The following is a 20,107-nucleotide window of genomic DNA, read 5'->3' on the forward strand; positions in this document are numbered from 1 at the left end:
AACACACATGGCCGCCAGCATCCGTGACCAAGGTTGCCGCTGCGTTGCGAATGCTGACAACAAAGTAGCTTTTTGTGCGAGGACATGTATATGTATGTTGAGGATGTTCAGTCCACCATGCATATGGGGAGGGGAGTACATAGATTTGCCATTGACAATAGCTTGTGTGCTTTCTTATGGTGTTTTGATTTCCAAAAGATCTCTAATATTTCCGACATAAAGGCATCAATCCGATCTCGCGGCCAAAATAGAAGAAGTAAAAAGAACTGAATATATGCAATGAGTACGGATTGCACTATTCTCAAGCGCACATGGAGAGGCCAAGTGGTAAGCTTCCAGTAGTACAATTTTCCTTTTATTCGCTGCAATATCCAGTAAACCTTTGCATTAATAGTAGCCTTCCATGCCAACCAATATCCCAAATGACGCACAATCTGTGAAGGATTATTTTTCTCGGCCATATATGAGCATGCCAAACTTCAATTTTCATTGGCAAGAGTTTGGATTTCCTAAAATTGACTTTGAGGCCCGCTGCACCTGTGAAGTGGTCAAGTGCTTCCATTACAGTCTTGAGATCATCTGAATCATTTCTAGGCAGAAAGAAGGAATCATCTGCCTATGCTCATCCCACAAATTGTTCACATGATGGCAAAACCAGCCCATGAAAAGTATGGGTGGTGAGAAGGTGATCCATATGTAAAAGTAGTGGATGTGTGGCAATGGCAAATAGTACCGCACTCAAGGGGCAGCCTTGGTGTACCGATTTGCCTAAGTTCCATGCCTCTTTGAGTGCTCCATCCACAATGCTCGATGCCAAGCTATCTTGATAAAGCTAGGAAACAGTATTCCTCATTTTGCAACCAAAGCCCATACAGCGCATAGTTTCTACCACAAAGTCCCATTGGATTGTGTCAAAGGCCTTTTCAATAACTATTTGCATCAGAAGCACATCTTGATCTGTGTATTTAGCACATGGTTGATATATACGTACGTACGGATCTGATCCGTACCGTACGGCCGTACTGTACGGATCAGTAACGTACATATCGATCCGTACGTGTGGGTTTTTTAATGCTGAAAATCGCCGAGCGTGTATGAATGGGCGCCCGCCTGGCGGCTGCCTTTGGGTACATACTAGGCCTTTCAAGTTTAATTATTAGACTCCAGAGAGCGTGCGTTACAGAGAGGCGAGAGCAGGAAGATTTCGAAAAAGCCCAGGCGACCACAGCGTTGGAAATTTGCCGCCAGGCGTGCGTGTAGGTAAACTGAGCATCTTCCTCTCTCTCTCTTTCTCTCCCTCTTGAGTCTTGAGTCTTATCTCTTTCTCTTGCATATGTGCTGCGCACTTGGCAGGTGCAGACAAAAGTCTCAAGAGCCATCATGCCTAAGCCAACTAACCCGTATTGGCAAGAGCACACCAATGTGATCCGCATTGTCAACACGCCAGGGCAAGCTGGATCTGGCACGCGACGATGGCAATGCAAGTATTGCAACTTTCAGCTCACCAGTACCATTTCTCGCGTCGTTATGCACTTGACAGGCATTGGCACAACCAATAACTGTGCAGGGTGCAAGGCAGTACCAAAGGACATTAGGGATAAGTTGATTGCTGAGAATTTTCCAGCAATGGGTGCAGGGAAAAAGGTGAAAGGTAGTCAACAGACACAGGATGCTCTCCATGATGCACTCTTGGGAGACTTGGGTGGTTCTTCACAGGTTCAGGAGGAGCAGCCCACTGGTAGTAGGAAGAGGGCTCGTACCATGCATGAGCAGCAGGACTATGTGGAGGATGATGGAGAGATGCATGCACCAAGGCAGACTACCTTGCCTTCTCGAGTTGCCTCTCTTTCTTGGGTGAAGGAGCGCCAGAAAGTGGCTGAGATGGAGATTGCTCGCACTCTCATTGAGTGCAACATCTCCTTTCATGTCTTGAGGACTGAGCAGTGGCAGAGGATGGTCAGAGCCATAGCCCAGGTTGGACACACAGAGGATTGGTTGGGGTTGGAATACAATAAGATGCGGACCACTACGCTTGAGGAGCAGAAAGCATTGATAGATAAGGCATTGGTACCAGTGAAGGCAGGTTGGGGGCAGTTTGGGTGCACCATCATTTCAGATGGCTGGAGTGACATTCGTAGGCGACACATCATTAATATTCTTGTGTCGTCTTGCCTTGGCACGTACTTCTTGCGTGCTGTTGATGCAGGAAAGGCTGGAGAGCGGATTACAGGTGAGTTTATCTATGAGCACATCCGGCAGGCTATACTTGAGGTTGGCCCAGAGAATGTGGTGCAGGTTATTACTGACAACGCCTCCAATTGCAAGGCTATGGGTGAGATGATTGAGGCAGAGTTTAAGAACATTGTCTGGACTCCATGTGCAGCTCACTGTCTTGACTTGTTGATGGAGGACATTGGGAAGTTAACATGGGTGTTGCCTATTGTTTCCGATGCCACAAAAATGACTACTTTTTTCCGCAAAAAGCACAAGGCATTGGCTATCTTTAGGAGTCACAGTACACTTGACATGGTGCGGCCCTTGAAGACCAGATTTGCATATATGTATCTTGTGTTGCAGCGACTCTATGCAGTGAGGGATCCACTTCTACAGACAGTAGTGGACCCGAAGTGGAGAGAGATGCATCACGCACAGGAGGAGTCCACTAGATACATACAGCGGCGGGTGCTTGATGAGTCCTTTTGGTCGGAGGTGCAGGCTATGATAGTAGCATTGCAGCCAATTTATGTGTTGCTGCGTGTCACAGACATGGAGGGCTCCACCATGGGCCTAGTCTATCATCTCTTCTCAGAGATGAAGACACACATCAGAGGCTGCAGATCACTGGCGCTTGATCGGTATGTACTTGCTTCTGCAATGATTACTCTCGAGTCTATTAACTATTTAGTATAATACTATAATGTATAATAGTAAATACTATAATCAAAATTCAGCCTGTTAACTAATGTTGCGTCAATGCTTTTACAGTCGGGAAGAGATCTTGGCTGTTGTAGACAAGAGATGGACATTTATGAGTCGGCCCATTCATGCGATGGCTGCATTGCTTCATCCTTTCTACAAGAAGCCAACTCTTTTTAATGACAGGAGTCTACAGGGCAAGGATGCGTACATTGGCTTGATTTGCGAGGAGGATGAGCAGTTGGACATTGATGCAGAGCTCGCAAGCTATGAAAATAATTTAGGGTCATCCTTTACTAGAGCTGTGGCGTTGAGGCCGGAGGCAACGAAGTTCTCTCTTACATGGTGGCAGAGTTATGGAAGACAAGGTCTTCCAAAGCTCACTCGTATCGCTTTACGTGTCCTCTCACAGGTAAAGTTTTCTATCTTTACATTTTTCATACATGTGTTTTGGACCTGGGACCATGGTTCATTGTCCAATCATCAATGTCTATTGTCTATGACCATGTCCAATGTCCATTGTAATTTGTCACCATTGACACGTCACAATGCACATGTGACATGTAGGATTGCTCTGCTGGTGGATGCGAGCGCAATTGGAGCGCTTATTCGCTAATTCACACGAAGATCCGTAATCGACTCAGCACTGCACAGCTAGAGAGATTGGTCTACTGCCGAGCAAATATGAAGCTTGTGCGAGATTACCACGCTTTGGGGACACCCAAGCAGGTTAGAAAGTTGAAACTTTGGGCTAGCGTTTATACATATTACAAGCGAATATTTGTAATTACTAATTACTACTTTCTACGCTGTTAATAATGTGAACACTGAATTGCATTTTGTTTTTTAACAGACAGATCCATCGAAATTGAAGTTGGTCTCGGAGGGGAGTGCAGAGGAGACTGAGCAGCAGCAGCAGCAGCAGCAGCTTGTGAGAAACGATCAGGAGGAGATTATTCGCATGCTGCACAGAGAGTTGGAGAGTGTGGATCGACGTGTGACGAGGTCACGTGCGCGAGTTCTCAGTCTCCCGTTAGTCGGGCGAGATGCAGGTCCAGAAGTTTCACGACGAGAGACCATTCGGCGAGGAAAGCTTCCTGTCCGTACTCCTCGGAGACGGGCAAATGAGGCTGTTCCTCTCATTCAGCCTACGGAGGATGATGATCCAGGACAGCAGAGTATGATGGCAGAGCCAGAGTATGATGAAGAGGGCAACGTCCTGACAGACGGGGACTTGCTCTCTTCAGGAGTGTCATCATCCTCATCCGATGAGGAGTTTTGAGATTCAGAGAGTAGAGTCTCGAGAGTCGAGTCGAGACTCTTTGTTATTGCTTAGTGTTTTTTACTTTTGAGTCTTGACTCTTGACATCAGACATTTATGATTTGTTATTTGTATGCTCTAGTATGAGCCTTTTAGGTTGACATCAGACATTTGTTATTTGTATGCTCTAGTATGAGCCTTTCTACGTCTATTTTGTCTTGACAGCCATTGTGTCAAGTATATGATGTGTGTTTTGAAATTAGTACATACTACATGCAAATTGGTTTATTTTGATTCTTGAATGTTTCAAACTTTTATGGACCTTAAATGTAGAAAGGTGTTGAATGTCCTATTGTTTGCCAATGGTACGTATTTTTACGTACATAAAAAATTTTACTGTACGGAACACCGTACAGTACGTACATATACACAACGTACAGTACGTACACATCAACCTTGATTTAGCATATTCAATGCCAATGTACGCATTGCAATGTTGTCCGTAATGTGTCTGTGAGGTACAAACCCATATTGCACCATATGCAAACCCGTATAGAGAGAGCCCTTGAGGCGGTTAACGAGCATTTTTGCAACCAATTTGTATGCCACTATCATGAGTCCAAAGCCATTGAGACCTGCATTTTACCCTTTTGCTTCGAGGTAGACGCCAGAGTTACCGGTTGGGATACCGAGACTTGCTTTCCTTTTCTTTTTTCATTTACATTGTTCTGAGTTTGTGTAATATCTTGTGATTTAGCATTTTGAAGAATATTGTGCCTTGGCGTGACAAGATCTGGCTCTTTAGGGATAGCCGAGGGAGGTGGCTGCAATTGCGGTCCAAAGAAAATCCCTGCACCGCATGTTTTTTCAGGACAGATACTATCCACTGAGCCACATCTTGGGCTGAAGGCAGCTTGCCAGGGAAAAACAGAATGACTGCATTTTGCACATACTGCTTCATTGGGTACATGAGATCCTGTGCTGGAATCTGAAATTTGAGGTTTGGCAAGGGACCCTCCCAAGTGTTCCTTGCTTGAGCAAATTCTTCTGACAAACTCTCGTGCAAACATCGGCCATCTTCATCTACCTGATTCTCCATGTCTTTCCTGCATTCGAAGGAGAAAATTGGCTCCGAACAAGAAGTAGATATAAAAGGGAGACTGCTCACACAGTATATACACACGCCCACACACACATACAATCTCTCTCACACTCACACCCAACTCTCACACACGCACACATGCACACACACAGGCACTGGGCAGGAGAAAACACAGAGAGGAAGAAGGATGGGTCAATCGAGGCAATGAAACAGGCCTGTAGATTGGCATCTGCAGAGTGGATGCAGGGTAGTCAGGGTCATGGAAGGAAGCGATTTAGGCGACGAGCAGGCCTGCATAGACTTGGGCAGCAACAGATACACGCAACAGGCACCGTCGAAAATTCCCAGCAGGTACAGTCGGGCTCACGAACACCGTCACTGGAGACGTAGGGCTATGATGAGCGTGCAGCACACACAGGCGACCTCTCTCTCTCTCTCTGCAGCCCACACACACACACACACACACACACACACACACACACACACACGGAACTCAATCATGAGAAGGAGAGGGAGAGGCCCACAACTCGATATAGATTTTATGATTATGAAATGAGTGCCAAGTACAAAGGATAAGGACACCCAATAAGTGGATAAGAAGGCGTTCACATGCACAGGTAAAAAAACCTCCTAAAGAGGAGAAAGTGCCCCAGCTGGTCCTAAGTGTGTTCATACACATTACTACAATATAAATAGCTACACAATGCAGGGATGAAGCATGGGCGAGGGGGGTTTAAGAATTTAATATGGTCATGCCACTGGGCCAAAGTACTTAGTCTCCAAGATTCAAGTCCATTGCTTAAACACATGCTCTATAATGGTCATTGAGTATGCTTTTGAATAGTCTCGAATGCACATCCCTGTACGTTTGCTGATTTTTGGTTTGATCGAATGAATTTTGCAAATCCAAGTTTTCGGTATAGACAAACTGGTTTATGCCTTGGTTAGAGTTGTATTGTGGCATTAATTATTCATCATTTGAGCAAGGCTGGGGATCCATAAGCAAACCATGTAACTTTTTTGATCACTTCTTGATTCTTGTTGCAGCATCGTGGAGAGAGGCGAGGGATTGGAGGAATTTTCTTTGATGACTTGAATGATAGGGATCCAGATCAACTCTTTGCCTTTGCAACAGGTACTGTGGTAATCTTTATTCAGTTGAAGAGACTTTATTTGTCATCTTGGTGATTGTTGTGTTGAAATAGCTACCCTATGCCTGGTTATTCTTCTCTGTTTTCTAGTATCCTTGAATCTCCAACCTTTTTCCTACTTGTGCATGGGTTTGATTGTGGTGTTCCCATTTAATTTCAATGCAAGCAACAAGTGCAGATGAGTTTTTGGCCTTTCCAAATCTGTTTAATTGTATGTATGGTGCTGCAGAGTGTGCCAACTCCATTATTCCAGCTTACATTCCACTGATACAAAAAAGGAAAGACACACCATTTAGTCCAGATAACAAAGCATGGCAACAACTTCGGAGAGGTCGCTATGTTGAATTCAATCTGGTGAGTACTGCTGGTTTTGGATTCTCATTACAGATATATTTGATGCTGTGTTTGGTATCTAAGGTTACTTTCTCTGTCGCTGTCTGTCTCACACACCACCCCCACCCCCACACCCCACACCCCTCTCCCCACACCCCCCCCCCTCTCTCTCTCTCTCTCATGCACACACTCTAGATCTCTAGTGGTGCTATGTATTTATGTTTTCACTCCCTATCCTTGACACATTTAGTTCAAAGTGTTTATGTATATGCTTTTGTGGCTAAGTTGTGTGTTCCAATTTTTTAAATGTTACATGCCACTATGCGTGTTTATTGATGTATTACCATTGTCTCATAGATCCTGGTGGTCTTCTAGGAGGCGTAGTCTTTCTTTCTCTCTCCACTCGATGTGCCCACCCCATGCATACGAACCCATGACTTGCCATACTGCCATGCTTGTGCTCACGTCTGAGGTCCCCATTGTGATGGTGGACTGTGCAAGCCCCTGTCCTCCGCATCTTTGCTTTGTTGCACCCTGTGCGTCCTCCCCACACTGCCCCTGTACTGGTGTTATGCTCAAACTGGGCTTAGACTAGTATGAACCAGAGGTTGATGACGGGGGTTAGGTATAAATCGGCCTTGGGGGGGCTGATAGGATCCACATCTTTGCTTTTCTGTGCCCTTTGCGCCCTCTCCAGCTTGCCCCCCTACTGTTGTTATGCTCTGGACTGGGCTGAAATGTGTACTAAGGAGGGGTTGTTGACCTAGGCTTATCGCCATAAGCAATGTTTTGAGGTTTTTGATGTTCATCCTGAAATAAAAAAACCGATATGTTTCAAAAAATCAAAATAACATTACAGCATTTAGAGATTATTAAAAACAATGCAAATTTATGGTTGACCAAAAAACATAATGATTCATGAGCATGAATGTTACATGCACTAAGCTTGATCGTGATAATGCACAACAGGCCTTCTTTATACCTTTATGTGGTCAGAATCTTTAGCATCGAATTTAGAGGGTGGAGAGAGGGAAGAGAATGAGAATGTAGAAGACGACACAGTATTGGGTCCCAAATACCCACTGAAGGGCCCCCCTACAACAAGCAGGAGTATTTGTTTATATTATTCTTTGGAGAATGTTGTACAATGCTCGAGTAAACAAGCGATATGTATGCCCAATGCAAGGACGAGGAAGACCGTGCATTGGCTGAGTATCCATGTAATCCGAGGCTCTGCTGAAGACTCTTTTGGCCACTGATGCAAGTCCAGATAGCTGTAGGACTGCACATATGCTGGCTGAATGTGAAGAGGAGCTTTCTTGATCCCTGGAGAGTCTGGATGCTAACCTGCTTCTGTGCTTTCTGCTGAATACCTGAATGTTTTGTGTGGGACTGAGGCACATGTATTTATATGGCCTTCTACTGCTGGTTGACTGCTTGAGAAGGCTGTTGGCCTGCTGGAATTTTACCAGGACTAGCATTAAATGCCTAGTCGGCTTATTTACACTTGTCGGCTGTTGTTGTTCTCTGTTGGGGTGGTGGTTGGGGTGTAGGGCTGGTCCGCTGTTGGCCGACTGGTTGTCTGGCCTGGCCGACCTAGTCTGGCTTGGCCGACTTGTGGTTAGGCTTGGCCGATTGTCCCCTAAGCCCACCAAAGGGCTAGCTGACTGGCCTAGGTGTATGGCAAGGGTTTGGATACCCTTTGCAAGGCTAGCCCACATTGGGTTTGCCTCTGGACTGGCCTTAGGGTTGCCCCCTTCTATATGAAATGAGTGTAAAAATGCCTAATCATGCATCGATGGCTATGACTGACATCTACATGCACCTGTATGATGAATTCTCCAAGTGGGTTAGGAGGACTAACACTTGATTGACCTCTCAGAGATTGACCTACATAGCTCGTGCCTGGCTGTCCCTGGACTGAGGGTTCACAATGGGGTCACGGTGTATGACAAATATTCCTAAAAAAGGTGCTACTTCTGTACAAATTCTGCACTAATGATCATGCCAGTGTGTGACTGAGTACCCCATTCAAGGTGCACGTGACAATGAAACTTCAAAGCTTCAAAGCTTTAAAGCAAACTTCAAATCCATATGCGAAGTCCAAATTTCAAATCCCAACAAAGTCCAAACTCAAACTAAAACTTGAAATCCCAATAATATATCAAATCTTTATATTATGGTGGCACTGTGGCATTTGTATAAGGTCGAGAGTTAAAATGATAAAAAGATGTATCATGATTAATGATCATACATCCAAATTGCTAAACCCAAGAGTCTAGATGGAAGGTGACATGTCTAGGCTCTACAAGCTATGAGCTCATCTTTGAGTCCTCTCTCTCTCTAGTTGTCATCATCTGAGCCATTACTATTGGTACTGGTATATGTGGACACTTTGAAGTCATTTGCATGCTTGTCGGGAAGCATTTCCAGCATAACTAATGAAGCATAACCGTGCCGCCACAACCAACCACAACCACGACCTTTGACATGAGTTACCACGAGATTGAGGTCTACCTACTCCTCGCTATCGTGTGGATGTATAGGTGCGGATAGTAGAGGCGGTACCAAAATCTGGTGGTGATGGTGCTGGAAGTCAATATTTTTTCCCATTGGCTATGTTGTAGCAAGAATGGCCCTAGCATGGGCACATGCTATATTTCCCAAAGATGTACGAAAGATATCGTTCATCATCTGCTGGAAAGTAGCTGGTGGATTCATGAGTATGAATGGTAAAATCAAGGACTCAGAATGTTTGTACCTAGTTTTAAAACCAATCTTAAAGACTTTACCCTTAAATATCCTAAGCTATTGGTAACTTGTCCTTGGATCAATCTTTGGGAAATATCGCTCTCCACAAAGTCGATCAATAAGGTCATCCATTCTTGACAAACGATATTTACTCTTAAGGGAAAATTTGTTGGCACCCTTATAATTCACACATTCTTTTCATGTTATCTTTTTCTCCACTAGGAGAATTGGTGCTCTCCATTAGGACTTGTTAGGCCTCATATGCCCCATGTGGAGATACACTTGAAGCTATGTAGCAACTTCATCCTCCTCAGATTGACTCATCTTGTAAGGTTGTCTAAACATGAGTTGTGCCTTAGGTATTAGCTCAATATTATGGTTCACATTTCTCTTTTGAGGTAAACCATGTGGCAATTCCTTTCAAATAACGTTGTGAGTATTTGAACGACATGATGTTTTGAAAGAGTTTACCTTCTTGATATTCAAACATTTCGAAGGTTAATTCCATGGTTGTCATGGTACGAAAATACGATACCATACGATACGATACCGTACGGGAATTTTTGGTACGATATGAAATTTTCGGATACCGTATGATAAAACACGGTTTTTATTTTTTACACTTACAAGCTATGGAGCTTCAAGCTTGAATGTGAGGGAAGGTTGGGAGGGGAGGAGTCTACAATGCTTGAGAAACCAGTACATGGATATGTGTCTCTCCCGGTTGGATCTCCCGATTGTCTCCAAAAAAGAACCTGGATGGGTAATGCAATACCAAAGGTCTCCCAGTGTAGCGTTTATGACTAAGGGACCGTCCTTGCACAAATACGAGGAGTGCATCTAGGGTGATAAGTTTAGGGACTCCTCTCTAGATCAAAATGGCCATGTCCAAATGTTCTCCCTCGTGCATAACTTGAGAATCTAATTGTCTAGCCTACCTATACCAGGGATCCCCAAGTGATGTAGCAAGATTCTCTCATCCTACCAATCAAGTGTACACTACCAGTCTACCTCGCCAGATTTTTTAGGTCTCTCCACAACCCCATATGGAATATTGAGAGAACACGAAAGTTGCGAAGTATTGCGAGCATTTGGGATCTTCGTAAAGCAGGGTTTCTATTTTTTTTAAGCATTTGGAATTTTTTTTTCAAGGAAAAAATTTTTTGGGAAAAAAAAACCCAACTCATACCGTACGATATCGTATTAATTCGTACGGTATCGTACTGTACGACTCGTACGTACGAACCTGGTCGTACGCGTACGAGAAACAACTATGGTTAATTCCTTTCGATCTTGCTAAATCCATGGCACAAAAGCGTGAACTAGCTTGCTGGTCTCCAACAACCAAATTCTCGGGAAGAATCGAATCACTCGTTTCTTAGAGCTCAACTCATAGCCCTATGTGACACACTTACGAGTATGCAGGGCAAGGGAGGCACTGGAGTACACAGAGAATGTGTGGAGGATGTTGAACCACCTGCTCTTGTCAATGTGGCGGCCATTCTAGGTGGTCCAATTGGTGACAACTTCTCCCACCTTCTTTCCGTTGAACTTGGGAGGCTTCAGAAGCTCCAATAATTGAGCTTGCTCCTCACGACTTGGCAAATTGGTAATCCCTCGACGTTGAGCCAGTGAAGGCGAACGCGAACTATCTGGAGACTCATGTGGACATGGACACTGTCGGTGATGCGAACGACGTCTCTCGCTGACTACACGCAATTGTAGAATGATGACAACCCTACTCCGCCGAAGCTCATTTAGTGCACCCTTGTCTGCATCCAAAAGCAATGAAAAATCCACCTCCTAAAAGTTTTTCCACTTCATCCTCCGAATTGTCCAACACTTGCTTCCCAGCACAGGCCCTTGTAGATGCGAGATTTGGAATACTAGGTGCTCGAGATGCCGACTTCATTCTGTCAAGACAGGTAGATATAGCTTGCATTTTAGCTGCATGCTTGTCGATGGATGCGTTCATGCTGAGAAGCACATCAGTGAGTGTTATCAAGGGCCAGGTGAGGGACTTCAGCTGTGCGCGATAGGGTAAGAGTTTGGTGGGGCAGGGAAGCACAAGAAACACCAATTAACCCATGTGCAGTGGAGAGAACCCAAATATCCACCTTCCCATAACCCGAACTAGTGCACTCTTGGAGTCTAAGTGCTCTACCCTAACCAAGGTGTTAACACACACGGGTGCCAAAAAAGGGAAAAAACATTGCAGGTTCTCTAGGCCTTGATACCAACTGTAGAATACTTGTGGCTATGTGCTAGGGTTTTATAGACATACAAAGAAGAGTGCAATGGAATCACACATACAACACACACAAGGTCCTAAAGTACTGCTCTATATTATGTAGAAGAAAGAATAATTTAATTGAAATTCAAGTACAAGATGTGGCTGAAGCCTGAGAATGAAGACGTCTAATCATAGCCATGTGACCTATACTTATACTGGACACTCTTAGCTAGCACTTTGCCTAAATAGAAACGCTATGTGAAGTTCAACGCTGAGAAAAGTAGATGAATATGACGATTCGCTAACCACATATACATAATGCACCACTGCTCCTAATCAGCCAATACTATTGTTGTCAGCCACCTATACCTAACTGCCACATCATAAATGTGACATCATCAATGCCATGTCACTAATGCCACATCATCATTGCCACGTGACAATGCCATGTCACTTGCACTCTCGAACTCTTCTTGTCAGTTGCTATACGATGGCTAGCTATATCTCTATGCATCTCTGCAAGTTGTATATACTGCTCTGTAGCAAACCCTAATCCTAATAGCACTAGACCCCTGTATGTGTTTGAGTCCAACATTTGCATGAGAGTACTGTGCTCTTGCCTCCTTTGCTTACTGTTGCCCGCACAGTGCATGTCGTCCTCGCGTGCACCACCCTGCACAAGACACGTGCTTTGCACGTTGCCCTTCTCTGTGTCGCCAAGAGTATTTGTGCACTGCTCCTCTTTCTCTCCGCGTTTGCGTTCAGCCTATTTGCGTTGCCATACCTGAGCGGCACTAGTGCCCCCGCAACACTGTTGCCGCCTAGGTCGGCTAGTGGCTCTTCCCCTTTTGAATGGAGCTTGTGAAAGAGCCGCCTAGTACGAGAGAGAGAGAGAGAGAGAGAGAGAGAGAGAGAGAGAGAGAGAGAGAGAGAGAGAGAGAGAGAGAGAGAGAGAGAGAGAGAGAGAGAGAGATGAAATGAAATGAAATGTTATATTAACGTCTTCAAAAGGCCATAATGACCTATGAGACCAAAAGTTACATCATGGTGGATCTGATACAATGTCTGGATTAAAAAAAAAAAAACCCAGAAAATGAAAAATAAAGATGATACTACTGGCACCTAGAAAATGAAACTGGAACTGGAAGGTACACTATGGAGGTACCTCCATCTCATAATATGTGCCGCATCGGACACTGGCGGATCTCCTCAATATCCTCCGTGGTCAGCACCCTGACTGGGTGTCCCGCATGCCTCGCAAGAATAATCCGAATCTGCCGCTGCAACCTCCGTCTATGCTGGGATGCCCTCCTCCGTAGTCGTGGGCGTCTGGACCACCCAAGCTCAATCGCATGATCAATCAGCGTACCCCTGGTGTGGGCGGTATCCATGTCCTGCTGCTGCTGTGGTCCATCTGGCGCAGTGATGGCTGGACTAAAGAAGTCTGTAATGTGCCTCTGAGTCTGGCTCTCTGTGCGCCTAAGCAGGCTATCTCTATGTCTCCGCAGCTCAAGCAAGAACAATCCCAAACACCTCTGGTCCTGGTACCCCATGACTCTGGAAAGTGGTCCAAAACCCTCTTTGAATAAACAGTGGAAACGACCACGTATCTCATAGTATGCAGTACAATGGCATATATAATGCAGCTCTGTCTCTGGCTCCCTATGGCATACTCGGCATATCCTGGCCTCAGCTGGTATACCTCTATATCGGCCAATCTCAATCTCAAGCTGGTGTGAGGATGTGCGAATCTGACCAATAGCACATCGTACTGCATGAGACAAGTATACATCCATGTAATTGGGTCTGATCACAAAACCATCTGCTGTGAGCTGAAGAAAATGCTCTCTGTAGAGAGAGAGAGAGAGAGAGAGAGAGAGAGAGAGAGAGAGAGAGAGTATTAACATCTCTCTCAAGCCAAAGAGAACTGGCCTATGAGACAAAACCATGTACAATGTATGTGGTATCTCTGAGTATCAGATGGTGCTCAGTGCACAATACAACTGGAAGAAAACTGCTATTGTGAGGTCGGAATGTATGTACATATATAACGAAGGAGCACTACTGGGGTAAATGCACAACTATATGCCAGGGTGATATAACGATGCTCAATGCAGGCATGCTCCTAGTTAGCTCCATCTTGTGGTGAGGGGGGGGGGTGATATGTCATACATGTTAGCGCGAGTTGTAATGATATGCAAGATGGCCGCTAGATCAATGGGTCCCGGCTGTCCTCTCTCCTGTAGTCGCCTTTGGTGTCGTGCCCGAATGTCCCTGATCATATGTCGATGCCTGTGGGAAGGTCGGTATCCGGGCGCTCGTGGACGCCGCAATGCTCGAATCTCCTCTACTCTTCTCAAAGTGACTCCTCGGCCCATCACTATGGGATCTTGCATGGCTATCCTTTGGAAGAAATCGGTCAGCTGAGTCTGTCGGATGTGGGCTCTCCTTTCTCTAGTGTCGGTATATCTCTATTAAGAAGCGCCCAAGTACTCGTTGATCTGATATCTGCAGGATGGATTGAAAAGATGTGTCTGCTCCTCTGAAGAGAGTAGGGTAGGTGGCTTTGATCCCATCATAATATGGACATCTGCATACAAAGTGTGACTTGCTCTCCACATCCGCCGTGCATAATCTGCATAATCTCTCCTCTTGCGGGATGCGGGCTGCTCGTCCAGCCTCAATCTCTAGGGGGTGTGATGAAACTCGGAGCTATCCAATCACTACTCTCAGAGCATGTGGAAGATATAGATCCATGTAGTGCGGTCTCTGAATGAAACCATCATAAGTCAGCATTAAGAAATGATCTCTGTAGTATGCCATCTTCGTACGGAGAGGTTGTGATGGTGTCACCCATGTATAGTCTCTCCGCGTAAGCATGCCATGTAGCAGGGTCCTCTATCGGTGTGGGTGGGGAAGGCTCCCTGAGCTGGCGCCAGGCCACATTTGCACCCCAGCTCATCAGCAAGTGGTGGATGTTCGAATACTGTGCCTCCTTATATGCCCGTCTCTTATGTCTGGTAAGGGCAGACATCTGTCGTCCAGCCTGGCGTAGTGTAAACCGGCCCAGCTCTGTCTGTACTCTGAGCTGTCTGCGTAACTGGCAGCACTCATCATCATACCAGCGGTTCTGGGGCATAGTCCTAGAACGGGTGCTCTGATGGATCTAGATGTAGTATCCCCTCATAGACATGGTTTGTGTATATATCCTCCAACTCTTTAGTGAAATGAATGATGGTGTGAGGTGGTCGTGAGGGTGGTTCTAATGGTGTGTGGCTGGTTGCTAGTGACAGCACAAGATGTTAGTGGTCAGCTCCAATAGGGCATGGGGGGATAGTAAAGTCCTGAACAAGATCCATGCCTCCTATGGACCGTGTGCTGCACCCAAGGCCAGTAGGTGTGATCCATAACTTGTGTTGTCAGCACCTTGGTTAGATGATACTCTCCACTGCATCCATATCAAGAGCATCTAGTAGTATAGGTTTTGCAAAGTCAAAAAGCTCACACTGCCGGCTCTGGGTTCGGGCATTGAAGTCCCCCACAAGAATGAATGATGTCCTCAGATAAGATCGAATAGGGTGACTGCTTTGTCAAGGAAATCTCCTCCACCGCCTCCTCATATATGCTGTCCAACCCCTACCCCATCTCACCAGCATCATCTGTGTCCTCCTCAGCCTGTCACCGAGTCCTTCTCTGCTTGGTAGGTGCATATGTATCTAGCCTCCTCATCCACCTCCTCCACCTTCACCAAGTGCTGTAAGCCACTCCTCATAAGGACTGCTACTCCTCCAGGCCCCCTGGAAGTACCCTGTCGTCTAGTCCTCCTGTACGCAGACTACCATTGATAGCCCTGTACTCGTGGTAGTCCCCTCTCTGGGCTTTGATGCGTCTCTGTGATCATGATGATGTCTCGGCCCTCCATCACCTCCTCCAATCTCCCCGGGTGTGTCCTCAAGAGAGAGAGAGAGAGAGAGAGAGAGAGAGAGAGAGAGAGAGAGATTTGACACATTAATACACACATCGTGTGTTTTGGACACTTCAGTGAGTACAATGCACATTGTGGTTGCATTTTTGCAGGCAAAAACTTTGCATAGAAGCATTATAGTGCCTACATGTTAGTGCTTCTTGGTTTTCTTGTAGGCATTAGAGTGTGGATTCAAATGCCATGGCTCACAATGCTAAGCTCAAAAGTCATGTGGGTATTTAAGAGTGTCACATCTTAGATGCTTCATGTTTTTAAATCAAATAGAATTTGAGAAATGTCATCCTCTTGGTGTGCTCTCCCAAGAGGATAAGGTGGATGGGACAAACGACTCCCTGTGGAGTTTCATGATTCGGAATTAGCTGGTAGCCAAAGGGTTTTGGGGCATTGTGTGTGGTAAAACACACCACTTACCTTGCAACCAACAACACCTTAGAGGGCAGCTGCTTTAAGAGCTATAGGAGCTGAGGTAGAGTATACTGCTCCTACGCAAGAGTAGAAAAGACGGGATTCTAGGGATACACATGCCGTGTCTTTGATAGCCCTTTTTGTCAAAAGGTCTATTATTTTGCGCATTCAATCCTGCAGGACAACAAAGCTTGGAGGGGACACTTTGGAAGCAATGTATCATTTACGCAACAAGGCAAGAGTTGCCTACTTGAAGAGGCAATTGGATACTCTTTCTATGGATGAGGGTGACGATGCTGTGATTGGATGTATAACTTCATCGAGGTACTTTTAAGGGTGGGAGACCCTTATTGTACAAACCACTTTGCTAACCCTTGCCGGAGACTCTCTTGGCATCGATGTCGGACACACCGAACAACATTCAGTCCTACAAGACAACAAAACTTGCATGGGACACTTTGGAAGCAATGTATCATTTACGCAACGAGGCAAGAGTTGCCTACTTGAAGAGGCAATCGGATACTCTTTGTATGGATGAGGGTGACGATGCTGTGATTGGATGTATAACTTGATCGAGGTACTTCCAACAAGGGTGGGAGACCCTTATTGTACAAACCACTTTGCTAACCCTTGCCGGAGACTCTCTTGGCATCGATGTCGGACACACCGAACAACTTCTACCTCATAATGGCCATAAGCGCTTGGAAGCCTAGTTTTCATTGGTGAGCATTGCAATGTATTATTTTACGTGTGTTTCTGATTTCCTATTAAAGGCACACCACAAGACTTTATGTTGAAGTTACTATCAATGGCTAAGTATTTGCACTAGTGTACACCGCGGATGGTGGCACCGAGTATGACCGCGAACTTGCGTAGTCATGTCAAGGCCGCCCCGCATATACAAGCCTAGATAGATACACAGCGAGTCCCTTTTCCACACAGCTCATTAGTCTTCACTGTGAATTTACTCCTAGCTTCTACTAGCATTCAGCCTTTGCCTTAGGAGTGCCACATGAACCATTGAAGCTCCCTTCATAGGAGCACATGGGTGTGGGGATTTACTATCTATTGTTTCACTTCAATAATACAATATTCTTCGCTATCTCTATTATTGTGCAATTTGTGTTGTGAAAGATCCTACTTTTTTTGAGTGTTGTCTTGTATACAATGCACGTTGTATTCTCTTACATGGTACTAGAGCTTATGGTTTGGTACAAACCTTTTCTAATAGAAGCTCAAAAGTCATGTGGGTATTTAAGAGTGTCATATCTTAGATGCTTCATGTTTTTAAATCAAATAGAATTTGAGAAATGTCATCTTCTTTAAGACGGAAAGCTTAACGGCACCAATAAACCTCACTAGAAGTTCAAGCTTAAGGCTTTTCTTTCCCTCGTATAAGCTTTGAGACATCATTACTGGTGTTGATGTTCACCCGCCACCACCAAGGGATGCAGACGGCAACCGGATACCACTTGTTGCCGACCTCGTCCAAGCTTGGAGACTAAGGACTTCCTATACTCTCTGTGCCGTGCCATCGCCACGAGCGTGGAAGATAGTGTGCTAACCATGGTTCAACATTTCTCCGTAGCTGCGAAGCATGGATCTTGTTGTAGCAGAGCCTGTATGAGACCACAAATCCCTCAAGGATTCATAATCTCAAACATCAGCTTCAACAAGAAAGCTGAATGAAGGTGAAACGGTGGAGGTGTTTCTCACCAAGATCAAAGATCTCCGTGACCAGATGGCTGCAATCGGCATGAGTGTGCTCTCCGTGGATCTCGCTTGTCGCTGTCTAATGTATTGCCTCCTAAGTTTGATAGTTTTGTTACATTTTTGAATGTTGGTGTCAGGCCTACTCCTCTCACATTCGAGGAGATCAGCTTGTTGCTTCAGGATGAGGAGATGTGGATGTAGAGTTGCAATGGTGGGGACCATGCTTTCTCTCCTAACACAAAGAAGAAGGGTAAGGATTCTAACTCTTCAATTCAGAAGAAAAAGGTTAAATGCTTCTACTGTGACAAGAAAGAGCATATAGCCAAATTTATAGGAAAAAGAAAGCAGATGCCAAGAATGGCACTCTAAATACCAAGGAGGAATAGAGTCATGTTGTAGAAATAGAGCTATTTGTTGCCTTTGAAGAAGTATGTAGTGAGACGGCTAATACTACAGCATATGATAATTCTTGGATCATTGACACTGGTGCTTTTGGGACATGACTCATCAAAAGGATTGGTATTCCTCCCTAAAGCTTGTGGGAGATGACATCATGGTGGCAGTAAGCAATGATACAAAGTGCTCAATAAAAGGTTCATGTATTATTTTACTTATGTCTAAAGAAGGTTGTATAGAAAGTCTTTCAAATATTTTTTGGGTTTCAGATATGAAGAGAAACCTCTTTTTTGTCTCGGCCATCACGGACCTTGGCTTGCGGGTTCACTTGGACAAGAATGGTGGAGTCATTCTTGATGGAGATGATAAGGTCATTGCAAAGGGCCTTCGGAGCAATAAGTTGTATGAGCTTTAGTCGAGAACGACTTGAGTAGCCACAAGTTTTGGCATGAGAGATATTGACATCATAGTATGCAGACTCTTTAAGAGATGCACGTAAAGGTAAGCTAGTTGAGCATTTGCCACCAATTTATGACAATATGGATGTATGTGAAGCTTACATGATAGGTAAGCAGTATTGGAAACCCTTTCTACAAGAGGTTAGTTTTAGGGCCGAGGCTGCTCTTCAGCTCGTGCATGTTCATCTATGTGGAAATATGAGTACAATTGCAGTTGGAGATTCTTCCTATTTTTTCACATTGATAGATAGATTTGGGTGTATTTCTTAAGGAAAAGTCTCAAACTTTTGGAAAATTTAAGGAATGACTTGCATTGGTTGAAACCGAGACAGGAACAAAATTGAGGAGAAGAATTCATGTTTAATGAGTTCTCATATTTTTGCAAAGAAAGAGGCTCTCAAAGAGATGACTCTGTTATAGGCCTACTCGAGTAAGAAAAATTTGGCTGCACACTTAAAGTTTTTTGGTGTGACCGTTATGTTGTTTGGTGTGATTGTTATGTACATGTTTTAGATGCTTAGAGAACCAAATTGGATTCCAGAAGCCCAAAGTGCATCTTCTTGGTTTGTAACATGGAGTCGAAGGGATATTGGCTTTATGACCTTCAAGCAAAGAAGATCATAGTGAACTGTGATGTGGTATTCCAAGAACAACCATGTCGGATAGAGGAGGAGCTTTCTTCTTCTTCATCATGCAACAAGGAAATTACCAAAGCAACACAATCTCCACATGCAGCATGGGCTTCCTCGCATTCTGATGGAGGGCAGCTTGCCCCATTTGCTATGGACATGGATAAGAACAAGAGCATGATGTGCCACACAAAGGTAAGCCATTTCCTATGTGGTGCATGCAATTTTTGGATGGTGCAAAACCTCCGGCCATCGAGGATGTGCCTCAAGATGTTCGCAGGTCTAGAAGGTTGGAGGAGTAAAACAAGGCTTGTGAGAATCTTGTGCATTTTGCTAGATGGTTGGAGGAGTTAAACAAGGCTTGTGAGAATCTTGTGCATTTTGTTCTCATGACAGACCTACTCAAGATTCAGGAGCTGACCACCTTTGTTGAAGCACAAGGGGATCCGAAGTGGATGGCAGCCACGCAAGCAGAATATGACTCCATCTTGAGAAGCCACACATGGGACCTTGTAGATTGTCCTCCAAGGTGCAAGATCGTTGGAACTAAGTGGGTTTTCAAAGCAAAATACAGATTTGATGGTACTTTGTAAAAGTACAAGGCACGGTAGGTTGCCAAAAGTTTTAAACAAGTTGAAGGTTTTGACTTTCAAGAAACTTTCGCTCCTACAGCCAGGTCAATCACAAACTACATCATTCTTATATTGGCAGCGAAAGGGGGATGACATGTTCTCCAATTGGATATCTGCTTCCGTTCACGGGAACCTCGAGAAG

General features: G+C 44.9%; 2 protein-coding genes across 20 annotated transcripts in view; both read left to right on the forward strand.

Annotated features, from left to right (window-relative positions):
* The window catches only part of LIN2 (Coproporphyrinogen III oxidase), a 118,982-nt gene that overhangs the window by 38,635 nt on the left and 60,240 nt on the right, over positions 1-20,107 (forward strand). For all 19 annotated transcript variants that reach the window (XR_015269962.1, XR_015269965.1, XR_015269967.1 and 16 more), the window contains 2 exons: positions 6,327-6,414; positions 6,660-6,784. Coding sequence is in view for 11 of the 19 variants with exons in the window: in XM_086824925.1 (XP_086681051.1) it covers positions 6,327-6,414; positions 6,660-6,784 (213 nt within the window). In the remaining 8 variants the exon portion in view is untranslated. The remainder of the gene's footprint in view (positions 1-6,326; positions 6,415-6,659; positions 6,785-20,107) is intronic.
* On the forward strand, positions 1,149-4,403 carry LOC147620653 (uncharacterized). Its single transcript, XM_086824919.1, has 4 exons — positions 1,149-2,855; positions 2,986-3,328; positions 3,484-3,645; positions 3,770-4,403. The coding sequence occupies exons 1-4, from the start codon at positions 1,381-1,383 to the stop codon at positions 4,196-4,198; spliced, it is 2,409 nt and encodes an 802-aa protein (XP_086681045.1). The 5' UTR covers positions 1,149-1,380; the 3' UTR covers positions 4,199-4,403.

The sequence above is a fragment of the Cibotium barometz genome, chromosome 31 (assembly GCF_041138505.1).
Source record: "Cibotium barometz isolate CiBa-2024 chromosome 31, ASM4113850v1, whole genome shotgun sequence".
Lineage (NCBI taxonomy): Eukaryota > Viridiplantae > Streptophyta > Polypodiopsida > Cyatheales > Cibotiaceae > Cibotium > Cibotium barometz.